Source organism: Ursus arctos, unplaced genomic scaffold (genome assembly GCF_023065955.2).
Source record: "Ursus arctos isolate Adak ecotype North America unplaced genomic scaffold, UrsArc2.0 scaffold_10, whole genome shotgun sequence".
NCBI lineage: Eukaryota > Metazoa > Chordata > Mammalia > Carnivora > Ursidae > Ursus > Ursus arctos.
In genome coordinates this window covers 2,429,291-2,445,363 of record NW_026622764.1, presented here as the reverse complement: position 1 = coordinate 2,445,363, position 16,073 = coordinate 2,429,291, and the positions used below count along the sequence as shown (strand labels likewise).

The 16,073-nt window shown below is 52.1% G+C and overlaps 2 protein-coding genes across 4 annotated transcripts in view; one reads left to right on the top strand and one right to left on the bottom strand.

Annotated features, from left to right (window-relative positions):
• CARS2 (cysteinyl-tRNA synthetase 2, mitochondrial) overlaps window positions 1–4,059 on the bottom strand; it is a 40,980-nt gene extending 36,921 nt beyond the window's left edge. Inside the window, exons 1-3 of the mRNA XM_026493605.4 lie at window positions 3,812–4,059; window positions 3,445–3,495; window positions 337–454 (exon numbers count right to left, since the gene is read on the bottom strand). Coding sequence (XP_026349390.2) covers window positions 337–454; window positions 3,445–3,495; window positions 3,812–4,023 — 381 coding nt within the window. The 5' untranslated portion in view covers window positions 4,024–4,059. The remainder of the gene's footprint in view (window positions 1–336; window positions 455–3,444; window positions 3,496–3,811) is intronic.
• A 4,603-nt stretch (window positions 4,060–8,662) lies between these two features.
• On the top strand, window positions 8,663–15,490 carry ING1 (inhibitor of growth family member 1). 3 transcript variants are annotated; one of them, XM_057307200.1, is made up of 2 exons: window positions 8,663–8,891; window positions 14,526–15,490. In XM_057307200.1, the coding sequence occupies exons 1-2, from the start codon at window positions 8,678–8,680 to the stop codon at window positions 15,227–15,229; spliced, it is 918 nt and encodes a 305-aa protein (XP_057163183.1). In that variant the 5' UTR covers window positions 8,663–8,677; the 3' UTR covers window positions 15,230–15,490. The 3 variants fall into 3 exon arrangements, with proteins under 3 accessions (XP_057163183.1, XP_026349391.1, XP_057163190.1); XM_026493606.4 differs by lacking the exon at window positions 8,663–8,891 and adding an exon at window positions 9,780–10,022; XM_057307207.1 differs by lacking the exon at window positions 8,663–8,891 and adding an exon at window positions 11,504–11,711.
• Window positions 15,491–16,073: the final 583 nt, after the last annotated feature.

Sequence of the window (16,073 nt, the reverse complement as noted above, 5' to 3'; positions counted from 1 at the left end):
AGAGCCCAGTGTACTAAACAAATGAGAAAACTGAAGCTCCCGTAAGCTAAGTTTCCCTAGCCCGAAGCAGGCCTTTGCCTTCCGTGTGCGAGGGAGGCCTGGAGGCCGCGGGAACAGGGCAGGGACAAGGCTCAAGCAGGGGACGAGGGCATCAAAGGCTTTGCTGCCCAGAATCGAACAGGCCTCCTTTACCAGGGCGGAGACTCCCCTGATCACCTGTCAGAGCGCTCCCGCCGAGCCATGTGTGGACGTGAGCCACGGGGGGACGGAGATGCAGCACACACCTGTGGAGCAGCTAGGGGGGCGGTCCCCGGGCACATCACCCTCTGCGCTTACCTCGGCGGCTCTGCGGATTATTTTATCGTCCACATCTGTGATTCCCATCACCACGATGATGTTGCAACCAAAAACCCTGGTGAGGATCCTTCGGATGATATCAAATCTAACATAGGAGCTGAAAGAAAAGAAATGTTAGGGCGTCTTTAATGCACAAAGTGACCACTGGGATCTTTAAAAAGGAATGCCTTGCATTTTAGCAGCCTGCCCCAAACTTTAGGTGTGTGAGGGAGCTGACGGTCCCGCATAGCTAGGAAGAGGGGAGTAATCTCTGCTCCCAACCTGGGGCTCGAATTCACGACCCTGAGATCAAGCATCGCAGGCTCCTTCTGCTGACCGGCCCACGTGGGTCCCCACAAGAAATCAACAAGGGCAACGCCTCCATGTCAGGCACACGGTGAGCTGTTTAATGCTGTAGCTGTTACCCGAGTTTACACTATTTAACTGGAGAAGAATTCAGTGGTAATACACTCTCACTAGGTAGTTAAAATCCTGAGAGCTTTTACTGTCCTTGCTTACGTCCTAGAAAAAGTGGACAGTTTTACTATGGCAAAACAGACCAACAGCAAACCAGGGACGAGGCCGTTAAAGCTTAGGGTATTACTCCCAAGAAATGTGCGCACTGTTGTAGGATATTAAAGCACCAGCCTGGGGCTCCTGGGGGGCTCAGTCGGTGAAGCGGCGAAGTGTCTGCCTTCGGCTCAGGTCATGACTCCAGGGTCCTGGGATTGAGTTCCACGTCCGGCCCCCTGCTCAGCGGGGAGCCTGCTTCTCCCTCTCACTCTCTCTCAAATAAATCTTAAAAAAAAACAAACCACCCGCTTACCGGCAGGCCATGCTGGGGCAGCCCAGACGTGGAAAATCAAAAGGGCTCAAGAGCCATTTAAAATGTCCAGAATCTGGTTTCCCATAAAAGCCACATCTCAGGGTCGGCGAATCTCATGCTCGTCTGTCACCCGCACAGTCTCTGTCAGTCAAACACGAGCCCTGTCATTGCACCCCGTCTGCTTCCCACACTGCCCCCCGCAACACAGCTCCAATGACCAAGCGAGGTCGCAAACTCCTTGCCAAGACAGATATTTAATCATCTGAAGCCTCAGGTTGCTTATTTATAAACCGGGCAGAACCCCACTACGCCCACGAGGCTGCTGACCACGATCCTCGTGCCTGTGCAGCACCACCTCCCGCAGGCATGAGCCATGCCCCATGGCCATCCCCGTGCCCTTCTTTCAGCTCCCCGCGAACCATGTCAGCCCCTGGGGGAGAACAGCACCACCACCTAGTGCCCTTAGGAGAATCACACCGGCTGGTGCGTGTAAAGCATTTAGAATAGCACCTGGCACACAGCAAGTGCTGTGTCTGTTATGTCTTTTTTGTTTTGTTTTGTTTTTTAAAGTAAGCTCTAGGCCCAGGGTGGGTGGGGCTTGAACTCATGACCCTGAGACTGAGTCGCGTGGTCTATCCACTAAGCCAGCCGGGCGCCCCAAGTACCTGTCTTTTTAAAACAGAGGTGTGGCTACCTGGGGAGTCGAGTGGGGAGATATGATGACCTGGACAGTACGTAGGGACAGACTTCCAGAACTGCAGAGATGTCCTTAGGATTTGGACTTTACCTTAGGAGTCGTGGAGCCGTGCTTGACCACCCCTGCCCCTAACACCTCCCAGCTTCTTCAGAATCTTGACTTTCTTGGGTTTTCCACCACTCAGGAGCATCCTGAATGACTCTGGAGGAATCCATCTTCCAGAGAGGATAACTGGTTATCCTCGAGGGGATGGGGGACGACAGTGACGAAGGGGGCGCTCAGGCTTCTGGGGTGATGGTAATGTGTCTCTGCCTAAGACCCGTGAACATTCATCCAGCTGTACCCTTAACATTTGTACTCCTTTCGGTATTTGTAAAGGCAAATACAAATTAGAACGTAGAGACTTGATTCTCCCAGCTGAAAATAAGGAAACAGACTCCCACTGCCCCTTTCTTTCAGAAATTTCTCAGCCCTTCCAAAATGTATGTAAATGGTTTTAATGGCTAAGGAAGCCTCTCGTGAGTCCCTCAACTCTGGAGTCTCAAGGACCTGAGAGACATCTCTTTGGAATGAAACCATCAAGCAAAGTAATGCTCCATCTCCCGGAGGGGGATGGGCCTGCCGCGTCCCCCCACTCCCCCCACTGCACAGAGCAAACCAACCCCACCTGCCCTCACAAACTGTATCCACCTGGCTCTATAAAAGACTGCGAATTCCTTCTGTCTTTGCAACCCTTCCCCAACATACTTTATACTTCAGTAAAGTGGTCAAAATATCCTTTTTAAAATTAATGGTAAGTTAGCCACTGATTGTTTTAACAAAACAGAAAAACACGCCAGCCTTCCTGGGTGATGCAGGATTTTGTAAGAAGTATGAGTTAAGGTAGCTTTTCACTTTTAGTCTACGTCTGAAACATAACAAGTTTAAAAAATGAACAAGGGAACATACAAAATACTAGGAAAAGTGCAATTTTGACAAAGATGGGATGCAGTGCAGCGGACGGTTAAGAGGTTGAGAAAGCAAGCTTCCAGGGGATCAGACACACCAGGTTCCGCTGCTTCCCAAATGTGTGGCCTCGGGCAAGCCACTTTCCCCAGCAACTGCTCAGCCCCCACCACAGTACTCCTCAGGTACTGGGTAAGCCGCACTTCCCGTGCGTTACTTCACAAATTTGTGAAGATTCAGACAGGTGGATACTATTATCACCCCCATCTCAAAGATGAAGAAACCAGGACTCAAAGTAATAAAAGGGCTTGTCCAAAGTTGGAAAGAAAATACACAGGAGGGGCAAAAATAACTTCTCAGGCTGACTCCTGACTCATCTCACTAGATCCACCAAGAAGCACTGAATTCCAAAACAGTCATTTAACACTGCTCCTCACTGCCTCCCTGTGAAATGGGTAGAAGGGCTTAGAATTCACTACAAGAACCAAATTTGACAACACGTGTGCTTCCCACAATACCTGGAATATACTCAGTATTCTTAAGTTGCCACTTGAGAGATGGTAAAAAATCTGCAAAAGGCTCTTTCTTTTCGAAATAAATGGTCCCTCCAAGTGTGGAAAATCAAATCCAGAACACTCACCAAGCATGGCCAAGGTGTGCATGATCATAGACAGTCGGTCCACAGCTATACCTAGAAACACGGTTAAAATCCACCATGTGGAATATATTTGCAGGAAAGGACAGCACATTCTCAGTTAAGATTATCATATAACCATGCCCTTTTAAAAATGTTAAGTAACTACTTCTGGGGAACCCATAGCCAAAGCCCGTCAAGTAGCCGGGACTACCCCAGTATCTCCAATTGTGCTTCCGCGGAGTTTGCACTTACGAACTGCCCCCCACCTGAGAAGCTTTTAGCGCGGCGCCTCCGCCCCGCAAACGCTGGGTGCACAGTCCTTCCCGCCCCACGTCCCCAGCACCCCGCTCCCCCAATCCCGGGCGGCTACCAGGAGGCGGCGTCCGCGCTGCCCACAATCAAGGGGTCTTTCCTCCGGGTGAGGCTGTTGTACACCTTGACGCCGGTGTCGTGGCCCGCCGGCTGCAGCCAGCTCTGCCCGCGCGCCCCCGACGCCGCCCGCGCCTGCCCCGGCCCGGACCCCAGGCCCAGCGCGGCCCGTAAGAGCCGGGGGCCCACATCCGCCCCGCGCGTCCGCAGCATGGCCGGCCCTCGAGCCGCGCCGAGCAGGGGTGCGCGCGGCCGCCGTGGAGGCTCGCCCCCTCCGGGAGGAGCTCGCACTGCACCCGCCCACCCGGAAGAGGGCGCCCAGATCCCGCCCACTCCGGACAAGTGCCAGGCAAGGCCCCGCCCAAACCGGAAAGGGCATCCTATGATCTGTCCAACCCAGAAGGTCGGACGCCCAGGCTCCGCCCAACCCGGAAGACCATCTAGCCACGCCACGCCCATGCCGGAAGGGGATCTGGCCGTGCCCGCCTATTCCAGAAGATGACCTACCCCCGAGAGGCAGTTGGTAGCTGCGGCTGCGCCGTCCCTTGGCCTGCGGGTCGCTCACTGCGGCGCTGGGGGCGTGGAGGAGTTCGGCGCGGGCGGATCGCGGCGCGGGCACCTAGGCGGTAGAGGGAGGCGCTCCTTCGCGCCGGCAGGGTGAAGGGGGCCCTTCTGCTCCTCGGATCCCGTCGTGCGGGGTGTTTGTGCTGAAACTGACGAATCGGGGTCGGTTCCCACCTCCGGCTAGGGAGCGGGAGGCCGCTGCGAGCCCGAGTTCACGGTGCGGGCGTCCGCCTCCGGCTTCTCCCCTGCTCGGGAAGCACGTCTCACCCCAACACAGCACGTTTGCGCCCCAGCGCGCACGCTGCACATCCGCAACCCAGCACAGCACATCTGTACACCAGTACAGCACTTCTGCACCCCAACACAGCACGCTTGCGTTCCTAATGCACACAAGGCACGTCTGCACCCCAGCACAGCACACGTGCACCCTAACAGCTCGTCTGCAACCCAACAGCATGCTTGCACCCCAACACAGCATGTCTGCACGCCACCACAGCACGCTTGCACCCTAACAACACGTTTGCACCCCAACACAGCATGTTTGCACCCTAACACAGCATATCTTCACCCCAACACAGCACAGCACGTCTGCACCCTAACACATCACGCTTGCATCCTAACAGCACGTCTGCACCCCAACAGCACACAAGGCACGTCTGCACCCCAACACAGCACCTTGCACCCTGACACAGCACGTCTGTATCCCAACACAGCATGCTTGTACCCTAACACAGCAGTCTGCACCCCAACAACACACACAGCACGTCTGCACCCAACACAGCACATCTGCACCCAACACAGTACAGCACGTCTGCACCCCAACACAGCACCTTGCACCCTAACATAGCACGTTTGCACCCCAACGCACACACAACACATGTGCACCCTGACACAGCATGGTTGCACCCTAACACAAGGCACGTCTGCACCCCTATGCGTGCACCCAGCATGCCTCCGTTTAACAGCACAAAGCTCACTTGCACCCCAAGACAGCACTGTCTCCAGATGCGACACCAAAGTGAGGAAACCACCGGTTCGTCAAGTATGTGTAATAGGAAGTGTCTGCTTGGGATTCATTAAGGTTCAACATTCTCTATCATCTCTCTTGAGAACAAAAATAATCTGAATTGCGGTTTCAGTGCGACTTTTCAAAGGCGGATTCGTTTGAAGTTACTTTCAAATTATCTTGACAAAAGTGCCCTACTGATATCTTGCAAAAGAGTGTCTCAAAAAAGAAAGAAGGAAAGAAATCCCCTTTATTTTTGCATTCCTGAAAAACACACGGAGGTTCCTCAGTTCTTTTTTTGGTTTGTTTTGGTTGTTCTATGGAAAGGCAAATTCTTAAGCAGAGACAAACCAGTATGCTGCTAGAACACTTAAATTTTTTTTTCAAGATCCCTGGAGTCCAATTCTGCAACTCTTGTTTCAAGCTAAATTGTAGTCTAATGTAAACTATGTTCTAATGCATACAGCTAAAATGTTAAAACCTATTGTTCAGAATTAGGAGAATTCTCCATCAGTGCAGAAGCACAGGCTTCATGACTACTCAAAGTTCTACTGGGGTATTATTCCTCTTTCTCTGCCTGCCTGCATCCCTATCTTTGTTATTTTGTGTCTCTTGTGTCTAGCACAATGTATGTATTTCTCTCCCCAGTACTTTAGCTTGTAAATTCTTTTGAACTCCCTCACTGTTCCCAGCACTACATTCAGAAGAGAGCTGCTGAATTAATCTGTGATGAAATCCACTTGTGCATGTAGGAGGAGATTTCGGCAGTGAGATATCTGATGCAGAAAGCTCTGGTCCAGATACTAGATGTGGTAGTAAAATAAGAAAATGAACAAACGGCGATCTGTGTCAACACACAGAATTCAAAGGGAAGGCTAAAAGTTTTGAAAACAGATTTAGTAACACCGAAGACCAAATCCTGCCCATGAATCTGGACAGCTGGCATGTTGTAATTGGCCACAGAAAATTCACGACTTTTAAATTAACAATGGCATCTTCTGTCTTCAGAAAACCAGTTGTGTAAGGTGTTCAGGCCTTACTGGCAGTAATTCTACCTTTACTTAAGTATTTCTGAAATCATCAAACCAATGGTAAACATAACCCTCTATTTAATGGTGACTAAAAAAAAAAAAAAAAGATTCCTTTTGCAGGTTGAATATTAAGGTAAAGTAAGAATGACTGGGAAGATTTATTAGCAAATACACTCCCAAAAAGAGAATCCTGTTACTTTGAAGTGACTCCTCCCCAATCTAGGCCAGAACAAAGAAGTGTGTTAAAATTAATGATTCCAAAGTATCTCGAATGCCATTTCCTAGTCCTTAATGACGACAACCAAAAATGTAGTTCTCAGTAATACATTTTCTTTCAAGACCAAATCTTGCAAATTCAAAGTAAATAAGGTAGCGCACTGTTGAAGGTATTTCAAGTTGGAGAGAAATATGTTAGCATTTATTTTTTAAGCACCTCAAAATATAAAAAATTTTATATTCACCTCTTATTTTTTACTCCCATGGGTTTGAGCATCACCAGTTAAACGAGAAATATAATTCAGGAAAAAAAAAAAAGTTTAGTATCCATTTTTACAACATGCTCCAAAGAGCAGAACTGAAACAACTGAGGTGATTCAATGTATCTTCAAAACTAAACACCTTTCCTCAGCAGTATATTTAAAATGCACACTCCTAGTTATGTTTTAGCTCTTGGTCTTCTAACCTTGTTCAGAAAACCGTGAAGTCATTGATATGTATTTTAATAACTTTGTAAAGCTAATAAAGTATCTTCTGACCTTTTAGCCCACAAGGTCAACCGTCTTACAGAATGTAAGTTCGTCCTTCAGTGCTGGCTCCCCAGTGCATAAACAGTTGCTCCCACCTGGTAGGCACTCATGAAATATTTCTTGTTGAATGATTAAGATAACCTTTTGTTTCTCTGTCTGTGGAGTCCATGAAAACATGAAAGGAATCATTATTCAGATAGCATCGTGATTTTTTAAAAAGATAACCTAGTTCAAACTGGGTTAATTATGGTTGGAAGGGGTAAGTTATTTCTAACCTTTATTCTTAAATTCGGACAAACACGACTCATCGTAGAGGCAGTAAATGCAAGGATTATGAGAACCTATTTCTTGCTATGGTACTTTAAAATTATTTTTACGATCTCGGAGAAAGGGAATTATTTTTCTTAATCAACTTTGTTATTGTCTCTCTATTCCATACGTCTCCGTTGCCGCATGTCATAGTATTCAAGTCTCTCATGCAGACTAGTGGCCAATAAATTTTGTTGTATAAAATGAAATATCATTCATCATTTGCTTTAAACTGGGTCAAGACTGAAAGAAGTGCGAATCCATAAGTAACATAACCGTTCTCCCGGTATCAGAGCGAAAATTCTTTTGCTGTGGGGAAGGGATGATGGGTTTTAGTAGTGAAGATCCAATCTGTTTACTTCAAAGCGTTGTTATCAGTCGTCGTTTATCTCCGTAGCAACAGGAGAACCATCCATTTCAAAGACAAAACTGCTCAATTCAGCGTCATCTGCTCTACGGGCCTCCCTAGCACAAAATGCACCGCCGCGGCTAACAATCTATTCTCTATACGTTGGGTTGACCGGGAATACTACTGGCTTACATACCGTGCTTTTATTTCTAGTTATGTATTTATTTTTTATTTAAAGATGTAAGTTCTCGCTACACTGAGGTGGGGCCGGACCTCACAACCCCGAGATCAAGCGTGGCAGGCTCCACCGAAGGAGCCGGCCAGGAGCCCCTAACATACAGTAACTTTACGAACGACCAACCGCCTGGGTCTTGACAGCGCGCCTCCCGGAGCAGGCGAGCGCCGGACTCGCAGTCTGAGGAGGGGCATCCGCAGGGCCCAGGGCACCCGCTCCCCCGGGCCGAACCGGGCAGGCGGAGCGGAGCCAGCTCCACCGCCGGAGACCGCGACAGGACAGCCCGCCCACCTGGGGGCAGGAAAACCGCCAGCAGCGCAGGACCGCTGCGCGCCGAGGCCCGCCCTGGAGGAACCCCGGCGGAGCAGGCCTTTGCCCGCTGGACAAAGGCGGAGCGCGACCACGCCCACGGGGCGGGGCCTCGGCCGGAAGTGGCGGGCTTGCGCGCGGGCCCGTCGCCTAGGCAACGGGATCTTCTGCGCCGGGCTTTTCAGAAAGCCCGAATCCGGGAGCTTAGGGCGGGGAGAGAGGCCCTGGGGGAGGGGAGGGGCCGAGACGGTACTCGGAGAGAACCCCGGACTCCCGGGACCGGACGTCTGCCCCGCCCCGCTTTGGGTGGTCTTTCGAATGACAGCGGATCCTAGGGCACAGTCGGGAGGGGGTCGGGATCGCCCGCCCTCTGCGGGAGCCCAGTCCGGAAAGCAGCTCCCCTCTTGGGCCCCTTTGTCTCCAAGCCGCTCTGCACCGGGCTCCGGCCGGCGACACAAAGGGAAGGCGGTGAGGACCGCGCAGGCGCGCGAGCCGCTGAGGTTGCTGGGAGCGGTGGTCCGGCCGCCTAATGGTAGGTCTTCTCCCTCCCGGGCAGCTGGCCGCCTTGGCCGTGCAAGTGCGCATGCGCCACCACTTCCGCACGGCACGGCCCGCCCCCTCGCTCCGCCCCTCGTAGGACGCGGGTTTCTCGTACTCGGGGGTCTGGGAGGAGTTATCCTTACTCGCCCCGCCTCTCCTCCGTCTTGATTGGTCTACTGAGGGAGGGCGGCAAGTGGATTGGGTCTCGGTGTTGCCAGTCTGTTTCGGGCCTTACTTATGCCCCGCTGCGCGGGGCGGCACTGGAGAATGAGGGGCTGGGTGTGGGTAGGGAGGTCTCACCTTTGGCGAACGATGGCCTCGGCGGTAGCGGTCCCGCAACTGAGTCGGTTCCGACCGGGTCTTCGGCGGGGCCGGCTGCTCCCCCACGTTCCCCAGCTGTCCTGCATTGCCGCCCGACAGGCTCTGCTTTCAAGTGCGAAACTCTTAGTAAAGTTTGCGCTTCGCCCGCCGCCCCTGTCCCCGCGACCCCCTCCCCAGCCAAAGTGACAGACAAAGCCACACCCCCGCGCTGCCGGGCCGGTGAGGGGCGTGATGCAGCGGGGGCGGGGCCCGCGGGGAGGGGGCGATGGGGGGCGGGGCGCATGCGCGGTGCGGGGGGCCGAATGTTTCCCAAGTGTTTGAAACTGGTATTTGGGTTCTCCACGTTGGACAAGTGCGGCGCGGCGGGCGGCGCGCGCCCCTTCCCGCGCTCGCTCGGCCCCGGCCCCGGCCCTTGCGCCGGGGTGCGCGCCCGCACGCGCCGCCCGCGCCCGCCCCGCGCCCGAGGCCGCCGAGCGCCGGCCGGGCCCGCCAGGCGCCGGGTCCCCGGGCCCAGGCGGCGCGGCTCGCAGATGTAGCGGCGCGGGGCCGGCCGGAGGGGGGGCGCCGGCGGGCGGGAGCTTTGCATTTTGCAGCGCTGGGCTCCGAGGGGGCGGGGGCTGGAGGAAGCGGAAAGCCGCGCCGAGTCGCCGGGGACCTCGGTGAACCATGTTGAGCCCTGCCAACGGGGAGCAGATCCACCTGGTGAACTATGTGGAGGACTACCTGGACTCCATCGAGTCTCTGCCTTTCGACCTGCAGAGAAACGTCTCGCTGATGCGGGAGATAGACGCGAAATACCAAGGTACGGCGGGATGGATGGGCGGGGGCGGCCGCTCCATCCCCGCCGGTCGCGGCGCGCCGCGGGGCCGCGGGCCGTCCTGTTCCCCACCCGGAGGAGCCGCGGGCTCGCGGCGGCGGCCCTGGCCGGGCAGGAACAAAAGGTCTGGAGCGTCTTTGATTCGCCAAGGTCCTTGTGCGCGAAGCCGGGACACGGAGGAGGAAGGAGGAACGAGAGGTCTCAATGCCAGGCTGCGCGAGCAAAGCGCTCTTTGTAGTGAAGTGACGAGGCGGGGTGTTGCGGGGGAGGGGGCGCAGGGGGCGCAGGCTAGGGCGCCGAGGGAGGGATGTGCCGCGGTCGCTGGGGCTGAGGGGCGCAGCGACGGGGCTGCGCGCAGGGCTGCTGGGAGGGCGCTGCGGGCGGCGGGTCCCCGGCTCTGCTCGCCATCCCCAGAGCCACCCCCACCCAGTCCCGAATCTGAGTGTTATATAAAGTCCGGGGTCGGCACTCCGCGCGGTGAGGCCCGGGTCGCCGCCGCCCCCGCCCGGCCTCCCGGGCCTCCCGTGGAGCTGGACACCGAGTGAGGGCCGACGTGCGAGGGGCGGTGCGGCCGGGTGTAGTTCTCGCAGGGCGAGGGCTTTATTCCGTGCGTGCGGTGGGGAAGGGGAGGGAAGGGAAGGGAGGATGGGGCGACGAAGTCGCTCATCTGCTGTGCTCGGGGGTCGCGGGCAAAGCTTGTCGGCTTGCAGAGGAACATGGCAGGGAAAAGGACCTGTGGGTCGTTCTCTGCAGCCCCGCTGCCCAGAGTTCCGGAGAGAGGCCGAGGGTTCGTATCCGCTGGGAATTGTTGGCTGTTGGGGAAACTTTCCTGCCAGGTCAGGCACGGCATTGGGGGCTGTGTATGGGACGTGGATCGTCACTCGGAGTTTACTAATGTTTACAGGGCTGCGCAGCAGGGAAACGGAAGCGTGGGGGGAGGTGGGAAGCGACCGCACGCCCAGACCGCACAGGGAGCCCCCACGGGGATGGCGCCCCTGCGCGCTCTAACCGAGCCTGGGCTTCGCAGCGACTTTTATAGGGGTCTTATTAGCATATTGCGAACGTCCCGCTTTGGCCTCCTTGTGATTGGTCTTGGCGTCCTCCATGGAATGTCCTTATCAGTCTGCTGCTGAGCTATTGGTTGCTGAGCCGGAAGAGGGTGGGCATTGCGCAGTGACTGGCACGGGTCTCTGTTTCCGCTGCCTTCTTTTTTCTTCAGAGGGGCGGGGAGGGGGAGGAGGTCGAGTTGATTTGAATGTCTTCGGGTCGCCCGGCCTCCGGCCTCGGATTGGCCATTGGAGCTGCGGAGGCGGGCCGTGGTCGTTGATCCTGTGCTGTGATTGGCGCCCCTCTTGGCCTCCGCCCTACGGGCCGGCGAGCCCCACGAGCGGTGGTTCTCGGGGCGGGGCGCGACGCCCGCTGACCCCCTCCCCATTGGCTGAGGGCCCGACCCCGCCCCTGTCCCTCAGCTACCCGAGCCTGGTCACTTCCGGCCGCGGAGAAATGGCGGCGCCCGGAGACCGGGGCGAGGCTGGGGACCCTTGGTTCGGGGGCTGCGGAGGATGCTGCTCAGGCCTCCCGCTCAGGCCGCAAGGACTCGTGGGCAGGCCAGCCGATGGCCCGGGGCCGCTCCTCCGGCGACCCGCGGGTGCGCCCGCGCGAAGCTGTGTAAGCGTGAGTGGCACGGGGCCGGTGCCCGGGGAGGACGAGGCGGCCCCGGGGACCCCGAGTGCGCCGAGCGGGGCGGCGACTCAGGGGAGCCAAGATGGGAGGATTCGTCGTCACCGGCACCGTGCACTACCACTCTCAGGAAACTTACCTTCAAATTGGTGTAGCACCCCCAGGGTTACTGTGTTGCTGCTTCGGGACCCGGTGTCCCGGGGACGGAGCCCCGCTGCGGAGCTTGCTGCTCCTGCCGAGAGGGGCGGCTGGGCGAGCTGCTGGGGATGCTCGGGGCTCGTTTGCTGGATCTCACGGGAGACTGGAGAAATGCTGCATACTTACCGCTTTTAGTTGTAAGGACCTACGTTGAAAGTCGATCTTGGCCAACAGTCTTTCCTTAGTATGCATCACTTGGAGATTAGTTCAGAAAGATGGATTAGAATTAGTTTACCCACTTTAAGTGGTATTTGAGGTTTGCTTGAATTATTAAATTCAAAATTATTTTTGCATTATGTTTCAAGTATTTTTAAAATACCCATCCCACCATGGAAGTCCGGTTCTTAACGAACGTCAGTGCAGCCTTTATATAAAGTTAAAATACTATTTCTAATAGTTGGGTAGATGAGATGAAGTTTTGCTATAGTCTCATTTCGTTCTTAAATTCTTTCCGCGGTACCATTGCTTCCCTACAGAGCTATTGGTGTGGAGACTTTTCAGAAGGAAGGTCAGCAGCAGTTGGAGTTGATGGAGCTGGAGAAGCTCCTGGTGTTGTGGCAGGGCGCCCGGCTAGTTAGACCTGGTGGTGTTCTTGTTTACAGAGCTCTGCAGGCTCTGTTGATAGAGGACTTTGCTTGGGGAGTCTAAGCAGTGCATGCCATTGTGCAGGTAACAGAATTCTTGGTAATTTCGTGGTGTGATTTTTGTTTCTTTCCCTCACATGAGGCTTCACATGGATGTAAGCTTGCTTGTGATGTAAAAAGCTGTATGTTACTGAATTTTATGTTAGTGATATAACATTGTTTTTTCTATGAAAGGCTCACATTGTCTTTATAGATTTGGTTACCTATTAAACCAAGTAATAGCTTTGTAATGTGCAATTAATTTAAAAAATAAATCGCAGAAACTCCTCTATTTTCACATCTATGAAATAAAACTTAGATAAGTTGAGCCTATTTATTTTCAGAATCAATTCCTCCCAGACACTATGAGACTATGGCATTCTTCCTTTCTGGGGGCAGATAGTCTACATTGTTCTTTTAGGAAGTATCTTCAGAGCTGTCGTTAAGAATATAGCCTGGAAAATAATACTTACATTTAGGTAAGCTTCAGTGTTGGTCTAAGTTCATGTGTTTATTTAAAGATAAGATCTGGAAGGGATGAGGGTTACATTTTATACATCCCGCCTCCCACACTTCCTAGCTGGAGAATAGAATTGCCTTATTTTAAGAGACTGCAAAGGGTTTCAGGAGAAGAATCTGATACTATTTATTCATTTTTTAGTAATCTCTACACCAAACGTGGGGCTCGAACTCAGAACCCCGAGATCAAGAGTTGCATGCTTTTCTGACTAAGCCAGGCAGGTGCTCCTGATACTATTTAGATTTGTTACTCTTTGGGGAAAATAACTCTGGAATTTCTGTTTATATTTAAATAGGTTTTTGGCAAGAATATTTATTTTCCTTATTTCAATCAAGATTATTTAACGACTTTTGTATCTTGAGAAATTGCCTAATTACACTTTCCAAATTACATTTTAAAATCATATATACTTTTTTGTTTTAAGATTTTCTTTTTTTTAAGATTTTATTTATTTGACAGAGAGACAGCCAGCGAGAGAGGGAACACAGCAGGGGAGCGGGAGAGGAAGAAGCAGGCTCCCAGCGGAGGAGCCCGATGTGGGACTCGATCCTGGAACGCCTCGGGATCACGCCCTGAGCCGAAGGCAGACGCTTAACGACTGCGCTACCCAGGCGCCCCCAAGATTTTATTTTTAAGTAATCGCTATACCCAGTGTGGGGCTTGAACTCACAACCCCAAGATCAAGAGTCACATGCTCTACCCACTGAGCCAGCCAGGCGCCACCTGTACAAAGTTTAAATTTAGTACTGAGAGTTTTTTAGTTTTGGTAATGTTTTAAAATCTGTTGATTTTTACAGATGTGAATGTGTATTGTCTTAAGCAGTAAATGCAAAAGCAAAATCTGACCCCTTTGTTTTAAGGCAAAGCTAGACTGTCTGACTTATGTGACAAACCGGTCTTGTTTTTAGTAATACAGAGGAATAGCAGGGTCGGGTGACAGAGATGTAACTGATAAACTGAGGCTCTGGATCACTAGGTAATATTTATACACATTCTTTGATTTAATACGTTCTCTAGACATTGGTTCATTTAAATAAAGGGAATAAAGGCCTTTAGTTAGAAGAATATTTGAATAAAAACTGGGAATATAGGACATAAATCAATTAATTTTATAGAAAGTGAAAGTTTGGGCACCAGCGCTTCACCTGAATTTAAACTTTTCCCCTTAGTTGCCAATCCCAGGAGTAATGTTACCCATGCTTCTGAATGCACAGAGCCCCTTGGGGAGCTCTGGCACTTTGCTCAATGGGAACAGTGTTGGCCTTTGTATTTAGTTCCAGGGATTTTTTTTCAATAGGGGGGTAAAAAGTCTGCTCAAAGGCCTGTGGGTTATAGGATTTTCATACTAGGAAATCATGCATTGATTATTTCTGTCCTTTGCAATTACCTTTTTATAGACAAGAGAATTTAAATAAAAGACTCAGTAGTGTTTATAGAATGGACATAATGCTTATTTTTCCTTTGCAGAAATCCTGAAGGAACTGGATGAGTATTATGAGAAGTTTAAACGCGAGACAGACGGCGTCCAGAAGAGGAGAGTGCTGCACTGCATTCAGAGAGCCCTGATTCGGAGCCAGGAGCTGGGCGACGAGAAGATCCAGATCGTGAGTCAGATGGTGGAGCTGGTGGAGAACCGGACCAGGCAGGTGGACAGTCACGTGGAGCTCTTCGAGGCCCATCAGGAGGTCAATGACACCACTGGCCACAGCGGCAAAGCTGGCCAGGATAAGTCCAAGAGCGAGACAATCACGCAGGCGGAGAAGACCAATAACAAGAGGTCTCGGCGACAGCGCAACAATGAGAACCGAGAGAATGCAGCCAATAATCACGACCATGATGACATCACCTCAGGAACGCCGAAGGAGAAGAAAGCAAAAGCCTCTAAGAAGAAGAAACGCTCCAAGGCCAAAGCCGAGCGGGAAGCCTCCCCCGCAGACCTTCCCATCGACCCGAATGAGCCAACATACTGTCTGTGCAATCAGGTCTCCTATGGAGAAATGATCGGCTGTGACAATGACGAGTGCCCCATCGAATGGTTCCATTTCTCCTGCGTGGGGCTGAATCACAAACCAAAGGGCAAGTGGTACTGTCCCAAATGTCGAGGGGAGAATGAGAAGACCATGGACAAGGCCCTGGAGAAATCCAAAAAGGAGCGGGCTTATAACAGGTAGTTGGCGGTGCTTGCGCAGCAGTGAGGAGAGCGGGCGGGCCAGTGTATTTATTACGTCACCACCTGTGCTGAGGCGCAAGGACCGTACATTGTATATTTTTAAAGAATGTTAGAAAAGGAGCCATTCCTTTTGCAGGGATGGCAGTGATACTCTGCCTTTTGTTTTCAGTGGTACACACGTGTAACAAGAAAGTGGTCTGTGGATCAACGTTTTAGAAACTACAAATATAGGTTTGAATTAAACACTCAAGTGAGTCTCAGACTGATTTGTTTTGTTTTGTTTTGTTTTGCTGGGGTGGGGGTGACTTGGAAGCGACCTAGCACGTTTCATGTGGAAAGAGAGTCGTTTGGGGTGGGGGTGACTTGGAAGCGACCTAGCACGTTTCATGTGGAAAGAGAGTCATTTAGCATCATTTGCATTATTTTAATAAAAATAGTGTCACTGCTTCATGAGCACATTTTTAAACACTAGCCAAATTGCCAAAATTATAGCCCATTGCAAATCTGTTTCTTGCTATGATAACGTATATCCATATAACAATCCAACATAAAGGCTTAAAGTTCGAAGGTGATTTTTTGGACAGGTAAATGGTTAAATTTTACGTGATAAACATTTTCTATTACTGGCCTGTTCCCCAAGTGGCCTTTTTTAAATGACTGGGGACAGTTTTTATTAAACCACATGGAAGTGGTCTAGTCGTGGAACTTCAGATCACGCTTTCTTGCTACCACGCACCTCAGTATGGCTCCATGTTTCATTCATACGAGGCGTATAAACGTACATTTCACGTGAGCTTGCATTTGCTGCTCTGTAATCAGAAGCCTCTGTAGAACTGAAGTGTGTT